General features: G+C 36.6%; 1 protein-coding gene across 8 annotated transcripts in view; it reads left to right on the forward strand.

The window, feature by feature from the left end:
* The window catches only part of micu3a (mitochondrial calcium uptake family, member 3a), a gene marked incomplete at its 3' end in the record, with an annotated part of 35,490 nt that overhangs the window by 6,300 nt on the left and 10,640 nt on the right, over positions 1–18,550 (forward strand). For 3 of the 8 annotated variants that reach the window (XM_082164777.1, XM_082164774.1, XM_082164775.1), the window contains exons 5-11: positions 3,122–3,169; positions 4,607–4,689; positions 4,807–4,878; positions 9,946–9,987; positions 12,747–12,842; positions 17,124–17,138; positions 18,084–18,178. In XM_082164777.1, the coding sequence (XP_082020903.1) occupies positions 3,122–3,169; positions 4,607–4,689; positions 4,807–4,878; positions 9,946–9,987; positions 12,747–12,842; positions 17,124–17,138; positions 18,084–18,178 (451 nt within the window). The remainder of the gene's footprint in view (positions 1–3,121; positions 3,170–4,606; positions 4,690–4,806; positions 4,879–9,945; positions 9,988–12,746; positions 12,843–17,123; positions 17,139–18,083; positions 18,179–18,550) is intronic. The other 5 variants (XM_082164780.1, XM_082164781.1, XM_082164778.1 and 2 more) reach the window with 4 other exon arrangements.

Raw genomic sequence — 18,550 nt, forward strand, 5'->3', positions numbered from 1 at the left:
GACCAGTGCAACATACAATCTCCAGGCAAAATACATGCTTTCTGACCAAAACGAAGAATAAAACATAAAAACAGAGTGCAGAATGGCATTAATACAAATAAATATTGTTGAAATAACTGCACGAGCGAGCAGTTCTTCAGCAGCACAGCCACAATTAAAGTATTTGCCTGTGGCGTACGCAACAGCACTTGCTCACACCACCAGCTAATTCCCAGTGGTGATAATTATACACACACACACACACACACACACACACACACACACACACACACACACACACACACACACACACACACACACACACACACACACACACACACACACACACACACACACACACACACACACACACACACACACACACACACACAACCACTCCACCCTCTTACACTCCAGCAGGACTCTAAAAATAAACCTTCTGAATTCTGTTCTTCCTTGTAGTAATTGCAGTTTTTGAAATCCTCACCTTAAATTGGCGGTGGTACATTTATCTCGGTTTCACTGATGATGAGCCATGCATCCAGAAGGTGCCTGTGTGCCAGAAGCTTCAGCTTGACTCGGCATCTGATCTAAAGCTGTGGTAATGATAGCATGCAGAAGTTAATTGAGGAAGCTGTGCTAACGAGATCCGTGAATGTGCTCTGGTCTCCAAGGAGCAGTTTCTAAGAGAAAGCGAACACAGCGGACGTCATAGTGAAGAACTTGAAGGAAGCATGGGAAGTTCAAAAGTTGCAGGACAATCTTCAGTATTACTTTGAGAAATCCTTATAGCAAGGAATTGAACACCAAGAATACTATTGATTGATTTATGAGTATGATTGTTTTCTTAAAATTATGTATTAGCAAATACTGTTTGGGTTCCAAAATGTATTTATTTGATCATTTATTGGTTTGTTTGTTTATTTATTTTTTAGTTAGTTAGTTAGTTAGTTAGTTAGTTAGTTTGTAATACATATGTTATAATATAATAATAATAATAATAATAAAATATGAATAATAATATTTATTTATTTATTTATTTGAGTATGACTTTGTTTCCCCTTAAAATAGCAAATATGTGTTGTTGTTTTTTTTTTATTGGTTTATTAATTTATTTATGAGTATGATTGTTTCCTTAAAATAATGTATTTTTTTTTCTATAAAAATAGCACAATGGCCGGCATGTTAATTTTGCTTGAATTTACTTTACAACTACAAATAGTAAAACAAATAAAAAATAAATGCAAACTCTAAAAATAAATGTATTTAGTGTTTAAAATAAACTAACCATGCAGTCATGCGTTATGATGGCAAATAAATAGAAATAGAAAATCTTCCTTTTAAGAAATGAGAAAACGCATTTTAGTTTTTCATGTCGTTTTCCCAAATTAAACTGTACGTTTGCAAAAATTCTGTCACTTGGCCAGCCAAATTAGACATGTACCAACATGAACAGGTTATGTGACATGTCCTCATCTTACTGTTGAACCTGTGAGTTTTTTTGTTGTTGTTGTTGGGTCCATGTTAAATCTGGTTGAGAACCACTAATACAGACTGTATGAATAGCACTTTTGTGCATGTTTTTTTAATAACAAAAATGCTGCAAATATTTTCCATTACTGTTGATATGCATCCAGATCAGGAACCAGACCTTTCTCGAGAACGATCGGTATGCAAACCTTTAAAAGTATGTATCATCTCGTACAAACACATCAGATTTGGCATTTAAAGTCAATACACCTCACTAGGAGACAATCCATCCTTAAAATTGGGACTGTATTGAACAGGAATGAATGGAATGTAAAACAGCGCCTCTTCATTTAAGGAGCCCTGCGCCAAAACAAAGATTTACTGCATATGTAAGCAGCATATAAACATTAACAAAATGTCTGCAGCTAAAAGCCTGGTTTTACTAGTTTAAAGCAGCTTTTAGACATCAATTAATCTGTTTTAGATCCCCAATGATAACCTTTGACCCAGAGTCTTCAGGTCTAACCACAGTGAATTTTAAAGGAGTAGTTCACCTAAAATGAAAATGAAAAATCTTTTTTTGTGCCGTTATAAACCCTGTATTATTTTCCATAAAACATCTCTTCCAGATGTTAAAATGTCAAAGTTTCAATTGAACATGAGTGCAAATGAGATTTGAGAGCTCTGGCAGAGTGAACGCTTGTCAGGGAATAAGTTCAGTTCCTTCTAAGGCAAATAAGTCAATATCCTCGAATCTTGTCTCTTTTGGCCCAAGTTGTCTTGCTCAGTGGACTTTGAAAGCCTCTGTATTGCTTGAGTGAGTGTGTGAGACTGCTGGGGTTGGGTTGAATTTTCAGTGTCAGGTTTTCCTCCCGAAGGCGCACAGGCAGTGTCCCGTAACACTCAGTCCACTCACCCTGAACTATCTGTATGCCTGCTACTGTCTCCATGTCCCCCTTCACACAGAAGCTGTGGAGAGGAACACTTTCAGTGGAGGTGTAGGAAAACGTATCCCTTCTCTCTGCCCTCCCCCAGTGCCTTTACAGGACTTCCATCTTTCCATCAGCCCACCTTCGCTTTGTCTCTTTTTTGCCTTTCTTTTGACTCTCACTCTCTCTGTCCTCCGTACTCTACTTTGCCACTTTTCTCACGAGTCTAACAAAAGCAGGGACAGTTCCCTGTCTAAATGGGGCACATCTCCTTGTCCTGACGGATGCCTCTAGAACACCCTTATCCAAACAGAAGCCTTTGAACGCTACAGCCGGTCACTCACTGTGTCAAAGTCTTCAGCTTCAGTGTGTGGGCCAAACGCGGGGCAAATGTTGCCTAAATGTAGATGGACACTTTAGCTGAGAGGCACCTTTTTAGATGTTATCATCATGAAAGAGGGGATTACTTGTCCTGCCTTTTTTTTTTTTTTTTTTTTTTGGAGCAGGAGAAGAAGGGAAAAGGGTATGCGACTCCATCTATCTCTAGAGGCCCCTAGCTTTGAAAATTCAGTAAACATTTTAATCCAAGCTTCAGATGAGCCGCCTCCTGAGTTTTCAGTTTAGACAAAGAGTAAAAAGAAAAAGGAGAGATTATAAAAAGGGAAGACGTGACCATTTGAAGGTTGTTAGTGTGTTACTGTACATTAGCAGAATGGATGTGACCCTTTGATATCCTTTTTCAGGCATCATCGCTTACACGGAGTATCTCTTTCTGCTCTGCATTCTGACAAGTGAGTATGACCTCTATCTCTCCATCTTTTCTCCCTCTTAACCTTTCATTCTTATCCCATGCTTTAGTTTGCTGTGTCTCTCTCTTTTGAAATCAGCACACTATGCATGTATCCTATTTTAAACATGAATCAAGGATCGTTCTGGTCCATGGATGTTTTATGTCTATAGTGTGGCTCAGACTCAGACAAGGCCCACCCAGACTCTCACCCTCACCCAAAAAAGTTTTGCTAAAGCCACATTTTACTCACTGCACATTTATCAATGTTTTAGACTTTGTGCCAGAGTACAGAGAGTTTGAGAGAGATTGCTATTTCTAAGCTCACAAGACTATATTCTCAGTTTTATATATATATATATCATTGAAATGTCATATGTTTCTCATTCTCGTGTGTGTTGGCTATATATAAACATATATATATATGTATTTGTCTGGACAGCAGCTCGCATTTTTGCCTATAATCATAAAAACCTTTAGTGCAAATTGAATTTAAATTTTTTTGTATTTAGTTTACTGAAAAGTGTAAAGTTATCTCAATTTTGTCTGACTAACAAAATTCATTTGAGTTCCCTAAAAATGTTCTTTATCAGTTGGAACACTTAAAAATTCTAGTGAAATCAAAACAATTATTAAAAGTTGGAAAAAAAAACCAGCAACAATTTTCGCTTATGCAAATATACAACTCCATATACATTTGTCATCTATCTAGAAACAAATTAAACAAATTTTGCACTTTACATTTATTAATGAATAGCATAGCCCAGGTAGTTTTCTGAGGGGTGCATTTGACGGGAAATATTTCCGTTCAAATTAATATCTCAGACTTTAATATCTTGGCAAATCTGAGCACAGTTTGTTACATTGTTGAGATGAAACATTCATGTGTGTGAATAGGGTCTTTTCCTCAAGATACAAATTTGAGAAGCAGAAGACTTCAACAAAAGTCTTCATTTGTTCTTCATGTACCTTTTAGGAGAAATAACTGAGATCTAATTTATGATTTTTCATTCGTACAGAGTTGTCTGACTAAGCTAGCGTCTAAAAGTAGCTGTAACACACAGTATAAACAGAAATGAACTGCCTAACATGTGTTCCCTCCTCTGCTGTTGCTTGGGCAACATAACAAAGTGGAGGAGGCATGTGGCTCTTGATGGGTTGAAAAACACCTGAAGAGAGTGATGAAAGGAAAAGTGGTGAAAGCAAAAGTGTATTGGAAGTTCTTGGGGTGATAACAGGTTCTTACAAATGTGGGCCTCACCTCTGATCTGATCTCGGATTTAGCCACCTAGTGGTTAAATGTTTAATAATGATTTACCAGATTTTCCATTTCCAATAATGGTTTACCAGAGTAAATACATTTATACGTAGTATTGTTTAATTATATGCATGGTATAGTATATTGTAATAAGTTAACATTCTTTTCACATCTATTCTTCAGAGCCTCATGCAGGTTTTAAGATAGCCTTTAACATGTTTGACGCTGACGGTAACCAGATGGTGGATAAACGGGAATTTCTTGTGGTGAGTGGATAGAGTGTAGATTCTGGCCTTAGAAGTTTGTTTTTAAACAATCTTCTTGGTTATTTAATCATTCGACTTTATTTATTTGCTTTATTCATTCTCTATTTCTTTTAATAGTTGCAAGAAATCTTCCGAAAGAAAAATGAGAAGAAAGGAAGAAAGGGAGATGCAGAAAAATCTGCTCAACTGGTAAGTTGATATCAGGTTTTTTGTTCGTAATAATATTGTAATCTATTTTTAAGTTCCAGTTATCCCAAATTGTACATTTAAAGTTATAATCCTTTATAAAAATGAAAGCTTTACACATTTGCACATTTAATTTGGAAAAATAATGAAGTCGTACAAATCAAAAACTACTTAGATAAAGTTCCATATACATTTGTCATCTATCTAGAAAGAAATGCTTTACAATAATTGTATAGCAGTAAGCAGTAAAAAGGTAATCACGACTTTTTATCTCACAATTCTGACTTTTTTCCACATTATTGCAAGTTTACATCTCGCAATTCTTGCTTTTTTTCATATATAAACTTGCATTTGTGAATCATAAAGTCAGAATTGCATGATATAAAGTCTCAATTGCATGTTATAAAGTCAAAATTGCGAGTTTGTATCACAATTTTTACTTTATATCACGCAATTGCAATTCCTCAGAATTGGACTTTACAGTTTACAGATATAGCCAAAACTCGCAGTTGTGAGGGAAAAAGTTGCAATTACCTTTTTAAATTGTGAGATTATATCGCAGAATTCTGAGAAAAAAGTCTGACTTGTGAGATATGAACTCGCAATTAGGAGAAAAATAGTCTGAATTGCGAACAATTGTGCGATAAAATCACAATTTCCCTGTTTGTTTAATTTGATTTATCTCATGGCGGAAACAAGCTTCCATATATTGCATATTTCTTTGTCTTTTCTCGCAAAGGAATTTTTAGATGTAGAGTTATATGGCTTTATAAAGTTACATTTATTGTAGCAAATCAGTAGTGGTCAGAAATGGCCCCCCTTCTTTTAAACTGATGAGTGGGACATATTATTGGGGAAGAGTTTAATCCAAAATCAAATCAGTTTTAGGGATTACTAGTATCTCTAAGCTGTTTCTGTAGAGCCATGCAAACAAGAGGATTTCATGAGATCAACAGAAGTTCAAAGACTTGGGATATAGTCTCTGTCTTTCTCCATTTACCACATTGTCTTCCACATTACTGAGGATTCTTTTTTTAAATGATGCCGCTTTTGTTATTCTTCTGTATAACAGGAAATAGATATTTTGCCATGACGCAAAATAACGTTTTATGTTTTGTGCCTTGGCAACCAGTATCAAGAGCAAACATGTATTTTTAAATGCTGCAAATGGAGGCAATGATTAATGTCATAAATCAAACCTAACATTGCGAAATACGTTTTTTTTTTTCAGAATCTTGAGGTCACAAATGTTGATTTTACTGAGAATATTAAGAAGTTTGGCTTATTTTGATTAGTGTGCGTGTCCTGACGTAATTTTCTTTAGACTCTTATTAGTTTCTAAGAAGAGAACATTACTGTGAAAAATGTACTTGTCATATAATTGTGTTTCAAATGTCAGTTTCAGTGTTGGAGCTATAGGTAAAAAAAATAACCACTAAGAAGATTTTCTGTTTGGCAGCAACTTTGAGCTTATAAGCATTGTACTTTGTTATAATCTAATTAAGATGCTTGTTTGTCAAATTACTGTGGGATAGAAATGTTGCCAGGTTGTGAAAACTTAATCAGAGATATTGTTATTGTGTGAAGGATCATATACTTTGTGTACAAATCTTTCAACATATCATCACTGAATTATGTACTGTTCTGCATAATATATAAATGGAGGAGTGACATCCATTCACACTCACTTAATTCAGCGCTCTTTGAAAGCACTTGCTGTGAAATACTGATACTGTAACATGTAATTAGTGGTGTTTGCATCAGTATTTGTTTTGCTCGTACTTGGGGTTAGTAACATGAGCAAACCCCTAACCCTAAAGCCTCGTTCACACCGCCAGCAACTTTGCCGCTGTATGACACAAGTCTCTGTACTATGAAGATGCTTGTGGGCGTTCCTAATGCTGTCGCTCTAATGTTATTGTTAGACTGCACGTCTGGCCATATCTTTAGAGAATGCAATCACAAATGATATACAAAACTAAGATATCATTCTAATTTGACTAGGAAGTAGACTTAAACTAATTAAAAGTAGCATCTGCTGTTGGAGAGTGTCGTGATATTAAGCAGTGCTCGGTGCATTAAATCATTAACCAGGTTCATGATCATTCAATCAACTAATTAAACTCAATCATACTGTCAAAAATTATTAAAACATCATTTGAATTTGACAAATAATAATCTTGGCCCTACTAATCAACATAATTCAGGGTAAACTGTAATATGAACTGCAGCAGTGTTAAACTGCTCACTGCATCATATAATTAACAAACATACTATCAATAGCCGCTTTTCCACCGTCGGGCCGAACGGTTCTCATCCGGGCCAGCTGGTTCGCTTACGGTTTCATTTTCCACTGTGGGGCTGATAATAGGCCTATGTCACACTTCCTGCTTCCGGAACGCGGAGTAGGGATTCAGAACTTCCGGTCAACAGTATTTCTCGATAAGGATTTAGATTATCAGCCATGATGTCTAAACCATCCGAGGTAGACTGACCACGAGCTATGAGGTTGTGAAACGGAGGTTTTTGCTCCTGTAGAAGCTATAAGTTCGTATGAAATCAACCTTGTTTTAAGAAAAACATGTTTTATCCACGATCTTATGGAAAAAAAACTACACTACCCACAATCCTAAGCGTAGCAGCAACGTCTGCTGATTGGTCCAACTCGCTGTTACCATAGAAACGTTTACCTTACTGGCGAACGGCTAGAGCTATAACAACAATGGCAGGCTACACCCAAACTTGTACCCTTTCCTCAGTTTTGACGTTTCCACTTGAGAGTTTTCATTTACCATCCGAACCACATCGTCATATGTGACTTCAGGCAGGTTGCGGAGAGATTTGGTCTAGCGGTATCTATCGGACTCCGCCATTGTAAAAAGCTAACCGGAAGAGCCGTATCCCTACTAAAAGACGTACTTCCGGTCTTCAATTTTTTCGTGACATAGGCCTATGGCCACTCTTTGAAATGTAATACAAAAGCTTTGGTCGTTGCCTTGGTAACGCAAGAGTTTACAGACGATATGAGATGTAAATAGCGACCGCGTTATGAAGGATGATCAGATATTTCTTTTAATTGTATTATTCATTTGTGTTTTAAAGGGGTGGTTGAATATTATTTCACTTTTCTAACTTTAGTTAGTGTGTAATGTTGCTGTTTGAGCATAAACAACATCTGCAAAGTTATGACGCTCAAAGTTCAAAGCAAAGGGAGATATTTTATTTGAAAGAAATCGCTTTTTAAGGACTACAACAAATGGCTGGTAGGGACCACACGACATTCCTCCCGGGTTAGTGACATCATGAACCCTAAAATGTACATAAACCCCGCCCCCCGGAACACGATTTATAGATTATCAGGACAGAGTATACTAATCAATGACTAGAAGATAACTACAGATAAGCTACATAAATTCACCAACTAACCATTCAGAAATGTTGTATGTTGTCACTTCTTCTTGAGTCTCCCCATCTTTCTGACTTCAGTTTGAACATAAAATGCTAAAGTTTTTGAAATTTTCAGTGCATGTCTGTGTGAGGTAAAAGGACACAAGCTGTTGTAGCTCCGCCCCTGGAGCAGCAGCAAATTTGCATTTAAAGGGACAGACACAAAAACGGTGCGTTTTTGCTCACCCTCAAAAAGTGAACTTTAACATGCTATATAAAAATATCTGTGGGGTATTTTGAGCTAAAACTTCACTATACACACTCTGGGGACATCAAAGACTTATTTTAAATCTTTCGAAAAGCGCATTATACCACCCCTTTAAGTCTCTCAAATAGTGTGCTAGAGAGAAACTGGTAGCCAGGCAACAGACAAGTGACCAATCCTGAGTTGCGACGTCACTTTAGGGATTCTACCGGTTAGACAACCGTGGTGCTGAGAATTCCGGGCCGAGAACGGTATGTAATCGTGCCGTGTCGTACCAGGCTCAAGTGGAAACGCAACCGGAACCGTTTCTTACCGTACTAAGAACCGTTCGGCCCGACGGTGGAAAAGTGGCTAATGTATGAACTCACTGACTGCCGACAGTTTCTTTTTCACGCATCAATTTTATTATGTGGTTACAGTCAATCATATAAATCAGTGAAATCGATCCGAAACTGTCCTGTCTTGCCTGCACTCGAGACGGTGTCTTCACTCCTATTGTTTGTCACTCGCGAAATTTTGCTTAAAGTTAAAAACTCTTGTCGTGTGTCTCCCATCGCTTGACACACCTACATTCTGTCACCAACGGCCACTGTCGTTTGTGTCGCCGAAAGTCGCCAACTCTCCATTAAAAATGAATGGAATCATATCACTTAGCTTCGTGTCGCTGGCGGTGTGAACGAGGCTTAAGTGTTAAACTTTAGTACGTAAAGCATAAACATTTGATACCTCAAATCATGCAGGTTGTCGAAGAAAAGTCATGTTATATCTAGGGATGCACCAATATTAAAATTCAGGCCGATAACAAAAAGCCAATAATAAATGCATTAATAAATGCAAATTCAAATTTTACTGCCAGATGACAAATTGGGTTAAAAATCTGATTGGTGTGCGTTGAACGAGGGACCCGAGACATATCTTGGGGTCTTTTGACTTGGGTCATAAAGCCACCTCCACACCCTAGCGCTCAGAACTTAGCAACCGCAAAACAACGCCCTGACAACCAACCACAACAACCTAGCATCATGGCGAGTTTTGCAGAGGCAAGCACTGCTCACATTTTCTTCAGAAAATTTACAAGTCTTGTTATATATGAGATGCTCAAAATCCCATATATATCTAAAAGAGTACAATTGGCCATCCTCTGTAAACTTCCTCTAGACTGTATTTGTTTTGCCTGCATTGGGTGCATAACCCTTCTTATCTCATACACCTGTCCAGTTTATCAAGGGCTGTCTGAGAGGGAGCCAGTCGTATTTCATCCCCTCTTGGAAGCTTGCGAAAATGTGCCAACTGTCCTGTAGTTCAACCACTTTCTATTTTTTGCATGTTTAACCTGTGTCTTTGTCCATCTCTTCTTATGTGGTTCTCTCCTTCCTCTCCTCTTCCGCATGCTGTGACCTCTCCTCTCGTCTCTGTAGAGTATGCAGCTCTATGGATATCAGGTTGCCCCCGTAAACAGCGTATGTATCACCCTCGGCCCTCTGACCTGTGAACTATAACCTCTGTGTGAATCTTGAAATCATGGAAGGAATGATGGGAGAATGAGAGAATGAAAATGAGGAGGGAGGTGGAGTGGACCTCAGAGGTCAGAGAGCATGTGGGTGTTTTGCCACAATCAGTCTAATTTCATTCTTATTGATTTTTTTTTTTTTCTTTAACCACAACGTGTCAGTTACAAACTTCATCAGCGGGCTATAAAGAACAGGTCTGGGTAGTAGTGGGTGGAGTTGTTGGTGTAAAATGAGTTTTCTATTGAGCCAGCTCTGGAGTCTTTCACATTCACTTACATTAAATAATTTAATTACATCTCTCTCCCTCACTGACAACCGAAAGAAAGGAAAGATCACACATGAGATGTTGAGATTGTTTCTCCTAGACAGCAATGAGATTAAATGGACATCAAAATATTTCAACTCCAAATTTTAAACACTACCATTCAACCATTCAGATTGGGGTGAGTAAGATAAAAGATAAAAGCTGTTCTAAAAGATTGATATTCATTAAATAAAATGAAAAACCAGTTTTCTCAAATATATTAAGCAACACAGCAGTTTTGTTTACAACATTGATTATAAGGTCATACTTTATGTTATGTGTCTTGGTAACACTTTATTTTACAATGTGTTACACATTACATGAAGTTACTATATTAATTACTATAAATTGTGCTTAATTATATGGAACTAACCTTAAACCTAACCTAATCCTAACCCTATAGTAAGTACATGTAGTTAATTATTATTTAAGGGTCAATTAAGAGGTATTGGAAGGGTCGATAATGTAATTATCGATGCAATTACTGAAATTAATTACAGCTGTAGTTACTTTCAGGTATTTCTTAAATACAAGTACAATGCAAAAACATGTATGTACACAATACTTGCATTGTATCAAATTATTCATTTAAATGTTAGTAAATAATAGTTAAAGACACTTATAAAGTGGGACCGATAAGAAATATTACTCAACCACCAATTCACCATATTACAATTTCTTAAGTAATGGCTGCTGAAAATTCAGCTTCACGGGAATAAATTCTATAAAAAAAAAATATTGAAATAGCAGTTATTTTCTGCTATTCTGCTATAATATTTCACTAATGTAACTGTTTTTACTGTATTACGGTTTAATAAAAATGTATTTAAAAATCTTATTTCTGCCTATTTTTATACTTTTCCTGAAACGATATTGGAAATATCTGAGACAAATTTGATGACACTGAAAAAGCTGAAAATATAAATGGGGACATAGCAAAAAGTGTTTTGGTTTTTTTTTACAAAAAATTACACATTATTTTTAAATAGATTTTCTTATTTAATACATCCCTGAATGTCCCCGACTCACTTTAGTGGACAATTGTGTCCCCATACAAACAGATACGTCCACTTTCACGATCAAACACATGATCAACTCAAGTACAAACACAAACATCTATATAAGAGTTTCCATGGAAGCCTTCCTGAGCTGGTGGTCCTTTTTTCTGGTTATGTGATGTTTGGATAAAGCCACTCTGTATATCTGTGAATCGCATACAGAATATAGAAAGAGAGTGACTGAGTGAAAGACCAGCATTGTCCATTAAAGTGGCTCCACAGGACTGATGAGAGAAATATATTCCCTGTTTTCGTTAACCCGATGTGTCACTTTTAGTCTCTCAGCCTCTGTATTCAATAAATCTGTACAGAATAACTGAGGATAATTCATTGAATTATTGAAAATGCACACACTGCCATGTTGTGAAGTGTGCATGGAGTCATTTTCAATTATTCAGCTGTTCAAAATCAATATTTTTGCTTACAACATGGTTAGTCCATGCATTTATCTAAAAAAATATATATAAATTGGTAACACTTTACAATAAGGTTCATTAGTTATCTACCTTAGTTAACATGAACTAAGAATGAACAATACTTCTTCAGCATTTATTAATCTAAGTTAATATTAATTATAACATTTACTAATACATTATTAAAAATCAAAGGTTGTATTTGTTAACATTAGTTAATGCACTCTGAACTAACATGAACAAACAATGAACAACTGTATTTTTATTAACTAATATTAACAAAGATTAATAAATACTGTAACAAATGTGTTGCTCTTTGCTATTTCATGTTAGTTAATGCATTACCTAATGTTAACTAATGAACCTTATTGTAAAGTGTTACCAAAATGTCATCCCCCCCCCCCCTCCCCCCCAAAAAATATTTATTATGCCAGTATATTACTTATAATGATAACAGTGGCTCAACCTGTTTTATTTCAAAAGTATCTGGAAAAAAACACAACAACCATGAATTGATATGCATCTGTAAACAAACCTGAAACTATATTCAATAGCTGTGCCGTTACAGAAAATAAACTCAACCAATCATAATCAATAGTTCTGTTTTTGAATGATGACATCATGACCCTTTTGAACCATTTCACAGAATATTCTGTACCTGGTATATTTGCACACTATATCTGATATGTAAAACCTTCCAATCGTAGTTAATCTCCCAGATTATTGATCACTCACATTATATAACCTCATACAATTAGCATTTGGCTAACATCAACTAATCCCCCCTCCCAATCTTCATATTTATTTCATACTAGTATATTTGATTGGTTTTAGTTGAAAGGACTGAGAGACGCCCGACACATCCTCTATTAAACCCTGTCTATATAAGCTAACATGATGACAGCTTTCCATCTCATGCTAACCCCTTTGCAGGTGCTAAAAAAAGAGAATCAGGAGTTTGTGCCCAGGAGCTACTGGGACATGCTGAGACGTGGCGCGAGCCAAGCCCTGTTTTCTGACCTGGCAGAGGTACAGCCATAGTCCTCTGTCCTCCTGTCTCATCCCATGTTTTTATTCGTCCCTAGCCATCCCTAACACAGTGCTCTCACCTGAAAAAGGTACATCGTAATTCTCATTCCTCCTTCCTGTTTCAGCATCACAACCCACCTTATCCACCTTAACCCTATAACATTGGTCATGGTCATTTAATGACCTGCGATTATCCTTCTGTTTATTTTTATTGTTTTCAGCCCTCTTTTTTAATGTATTTTATCAGCTGTTGATCTTCTAGTAAATCTGTTCCTGTTGCTTCATTCAAAAAAATATTTTCAAAATCAGTATCTTTGTCCTGTTTTCCACAAAAAACATTTGAACATCCTTTATATAAGATACATTTGTTATAAAGTCACCCAAAAATTGTGAGATATATTGTTTTCAGAGAATATATCTTAGAAGATTAAAAGAATATAAGTTAATTTTTCAAGTTTGTTTCCGCATCAAAGTAAAAAAAGGCATGATTTTGAGAAATAAAGCAATTATGAGTCATAATTAAATCTATTTTATCAAATAACATCATCATTACTGTTTTATGTTTTACTCTAAAGCACAGTGTATATATATATATATATATATATATATATATATATATATTATATGTATTTTGGTATATTTTATATTTTAGATATTTTAGATATATTTAATTTTAGTGTTATTTTAGTATTATGTATATACTAGTACTTATTAATATCTTGAACTACCTTTAAATTTTATACTTTTAAGTTAAAATTTTAATTTAAATTGTTTTAATTCTGTCATGTGCTTTTGTAGTTTTAATTATTATCTATTATTACTATTTAGGTTTAATTTGTTTTAACTATAGTTCAGTTTTATGTCAGTTTGTGTGTGTGTGTGTGTGTGTGTGTGTGTGTGTGTGTGTGTGTGTGTGTGTGTGTGTATATACTGTATATAGAGAACAAGTATTTCATACACTGCCGATTTTGCAGGTTTTCCTACTTACAAAGCATGTTAGAGGTCTGTAATTTTTATCATAGGTACAAAAATGTAACACAAATCCAGAAAATCACATTGTATGATTTTTAAATAATTAATTTGCATTTTATTGCATGACATAAGTATTTGATCACCTACCAACCAGTAAGAATTCCGGCTCTCATAGACCTGTTAGTTTTTCTTTAAGAAGCCCTCCTGTTCTCCACTCATTACCTGTATTAAAAGACACCTGTCCACACACTCAATCAAACAGACTCCAACCTCTCCACAATGGCCAAGACCAGAGAGCTGTGTAAGGACATCAGGGATAAAATTGTAGACCTGCACAAGGCTGGGATGAGCTACAGGACAATAGGCAAGCAGCTTGGTGAGAAGGCAACAACTGTTGGCGCAATTATTAGAAAATGGAAGAAGTTCAAGATGACGGTCAATCTCCCTCGGTCTGGGGCACCATGCAAGATCTCACCTCGTGGGGCATCAATGATCATGAGGAAGGTGAGGGATCAGCCCAGAACTACACGGCAGGACCTGGCCAATGACCTGAAGAGAGCTGGGACCACAGTCTCAAATAAAACCATTAGTAACAAACTACGCCGTTATGGATTAAAATCCTGCAGCGCACGCAAGGTCCCCCTGCTCAAGCCAGTGCATGTCCAGGCCCGTCTGAAGTTTGCCAATGACCATCTGGATGATCCAGAGGAGGAATGGGAGAAGGTCATGTGGTCTGATGAGACAAAAATAGAGTTTTTTGGTCTAAACTCCACTCGCCGTGTTTGGAGGAAGAAGGATGAGTACAACCCCAAGAACACCATCCCAACCGTGAAGCATGGAGGTGGAAACATCATTCTTTGGGGATGCTTTTCTGCAAAGGGGTCAGGACGACTGCACCGTATTGAGGGGAGGATGGATGGGGCCATGTATCGCGAGATCTTGGCCAACAACCTCCTTCCCTCAGTTAAGAGCATTGAAGATGGGTCGTGGCTGGGTCTTCCAGCATGACAACAACCCGAAACACACGGCCAGGGCAACTAAGGAGTGGCTCCGTAAGAAGCATCTCAAGGTCCTGGAGTGGCCTAGCCAGTCTCCAGACCTGAACCCAATAGAAAATCTTTGGAGGGAGCTGAAAGTCCATATTGCCCAGCGACAGCCCCGAAACCTGAAGGATCTGGAGAAGGTCTGTATGGAGGAGTGGGTCAAAATCCCTGCTGCAGTGTGTGCAAACCTGGTCAAGAACTACAGGAAACGTATGATCTCTGTAATTGCAAACAAAGGTTTCTGTACCAAATATTAAGTTCTGCTTTTCTGATGTATCAAATACTTATGTCATGCAATAAAATGCAAATTAATTACAAAAATCATACAATGTGATTTTCTGGATTTTTTTAGATTCCGTCACTCACAGTTGAAGTGTACCTATGATAAAAATTACAGACTTCTCGTGCTTTGTAAGTGGGAAAACCTGCAAAATCGGCAGTGTATCAAATACTTGTTCTCCCCACTGTATATATATATCAAAAGGAAGTTATGATGTTTTACTGGAAAACAAGAAAAAGAAAGATTAAAAAAATTAAGAATATGATTTTAATGTTGCAAAGAATTGCTGTATTCTTTTAATCAATTAATAATTTTTGTAATTTCAGTTTATCGATGTCTATATGTTCAGTTGTTGTTCTGCAATTTTGCGTGTGCAATATTTGTGTCGAATTGACTGCGACTAATACAAAAAAATACTGCTCACAGCTGCAAGGCACATTAAAGGCTTTTGTTTGTACACCGATTCCGAATATGTCTGCTCATCCTGATGGTGTGTTTGTGTTCTGATGGCTAATAGAGGGCGTCTGTAGGAAGCAGTAGTTTGATGATTGTGGAGAGCTGTGTGCAGATGCCCTGTATTTACTTAGTCTGTTATTCACAATGAAAGGGTAATTTCAGCTTGGCTTCCTCAGATGACACAGCAGTTAGACAGGTCTGTTTGTCTGAGTTGACAACTGCAGGATACCAGACATTGTGTATCTGTGGGCTAAAGGGGGCATGCTAGCATGTGTGGAAGTGTGATTGGGGTTACTCATCTTAGAAGTCGACAGCAGTAATCACTGTTTTTACCGCTGTTTTTAGATCAAAGAGTAAAAGGCCTCGGGCCTTGTCTAAGTCACACTGTGGGCCTGGCTGTGGTGTTACATGTAATGATGACCTCACATTAATGGTTTCCTGTAACCACAGTGTTGTGATGTCACACTTCCAGCAGATTGATGACGAAATTGTCTAATGGGGAAAAACGCTATGTTTTAGATAAAGGAAAGGTATTCATTTATCAATCCATCAGTTTTAATCACATGCCTTATTTATGACCATCAGCAAAATAATGGTGGTGAATACAAAAACTCATGAGCAGAGATACCAAGAAAAAAAAGCTGTTCTTTTATTTTGAAAAAAAAGAGAGAAGAAGAATGGAGGTCCACACACTGGACTTGAGCTCCAGAAAAACAAAAACTTAAAAACAAACAAACAAGTGCAACATTTCAATTTTTGGAATTGATCCATTCCAAGTCCCAGAAAACATTTTACAGATCTAAAGTTGGCACAGATTCCAACAAATCTAACATTTACGGACATTTATATATATTAACACACAATCCATCTCCATATACTGTATTGTCAGTATGGATTTGCACCATGTTGGTCATAAAATATATAATGCTCCTCCGTCCAACACTTACAGCTGTTTCCAGCAGAGTTGCAACGTTACAGTATAAGAATTTGCTTAAAAAAAATTATGAAATAGTGTGTTTTAATTAGGTGGAACTGCTTTTTTCAAATATTTTCAGTATTTAATGAAATGTATGAGTATATAAGCTCCAGTATATGTAGATGTATATGATGCTCCCTTTGAAATGAGCTAAAACAAGGTATTTTTAGTAAACACTATTTATTTTTTAAATTTTTTTGAACATCCTTTATGGAAATGGTTATTTTGTAAATAAAATAAATGTGCTTTATTTATCTTAACTGTGACATTTTTTATTTTATTATTTTAAATGGTATTTCACATTTGTTTTGTTTTGTTTTGAAACTGTTGGGATCAAACAGTAACATTTCCACCCTATATTAATCCGGCCTACCAGAACAGCTTAACAACTTTGATTTTATTTATTTGTTTGTTTGTTTGATTGCTATTTTTTAACATTGTGTTGATACAACACCAAGTGTGTGCAATATGTCTCTGAAACAATCTGGCTATAGTGAAACAGAATCGTTCTTTCTCTCTTTATAACTTTCCTCTGATTGTGTCTTCATGGATAGGATTTTAAGCTAGAGGTACAGCAGTGGCATGGACTTGCATTCTGGCTCGCTTCATTGCACAGAGGCCCGTAACCAGGGACAAAGAGCTGTTTGGAGTTTATGCCTGGTTTTACCTAGTTTCAGCATGATAGGCTCCTCTTGCAGATGAGGGTGAAGCATGGGTAGAGAAAAAAATACATCCTAATTCTGGCCTTGCACCTTTCAACCACCTTCTTCCAGTTTTTTTTGTTGTTTTTTTTGGATGCCATGCCACTTTCTTTTTGTTTGTTTAACTGGTGAATGAACGCCTTTTCCTGAGCTCCACTGAAAAAGCCATTTTGACACTTGTAAGATCACTCAAATTGATCTTCAGCATTAGTGTTAAGTTTTAAAAAACAGAAGATTCTGTCCAGAGAAGGAAAGGTGGAATCTGCTCACATGTGTGCATTTCTTTCACAAATCTCAGCAGAAATGCATGGGATGTGGATGCTTTGTGTGTTTTTGCTGTCATGTCTTTGTTTATGTCCTATACCAGCTCAACCCCATTTACACCTGGTATTAAAATATTTTTATTTTCCAAAAGATTTTGTGAATGGCTCTTTTAAACACCATTCAGGGGTAATTGAATATACCAGGTGTATACAGGGTCTCTGTATGTACACAACCGGCATGTTTGTGTGTATTTCTGTGTATCATTGCATATACATTTGTTTGTGTTTCTGTTTCAGTCTTATATACAGTCTTTATGCCATTCTCACCCACTAACGGCATAAAGATCTGCATGTCAACTCAGAACATGTCCTCTGTGGGCTAGGGGAGACAATATAAATGGATGCACACTTTCAGGCACTGGATGGCTGGTACTCTGAATGGCCCGGCAAGCCTATGAAGGACTGCTTTCTTATTCCAAAAACAGCTGGATTTTTGTCATAGTTTCTTCTTTCTCGTTTTGCTCTCTTTACCACCACTCCTCAATCGCAGCGTGCCGATGAGAACATGATGATTGACACCACTCTGCTCGTGCACTTCTTTGGCAAGAAGGGGAAGGCGGAGCTGACTTTTGATGACTTCTACAGGTAAGACGACTTTTGTGTAAAAAGCTCTAAAAACATGGCACTTATTCATCCACTAGACATGGAAAGATACTTAAGAAATGATACCCATCGAGCATGTAGAAGGTAATGCTGAAGTTAGTTGACAGCTTATGATGTTGGTTAACAGGATGCGATGTGATAAAATGACAAAAACGTATAATGTTTGGGGATGGTAAGATGTTTTAAAGTTTTTTTAAAAGTCTCTAATGCTCACCAGAGCTGTGTTTATTTTTTCCAACACAGTGGAACCGTAATAATGAGAAATATTGCAAATTAAAATAACTGTGTTCTGTTTTTAATAAATTAATTTATTCCTGTGATGGTAAAGCTGAATTTTCAGCATCATTATTCCAG

Source organism: Leuciscus leuciscus, assembly GCF_965113295.1.
Source record: "Leuciscus leuciscus genome assembly, chromosome: 3".
Lineage (NCBI taxonomy): Eukaryota > Metazoa > Chordata > Actinopteri > Cypriniformes > Leuciscidae > Leuciscus > Leuciscus leuciscus.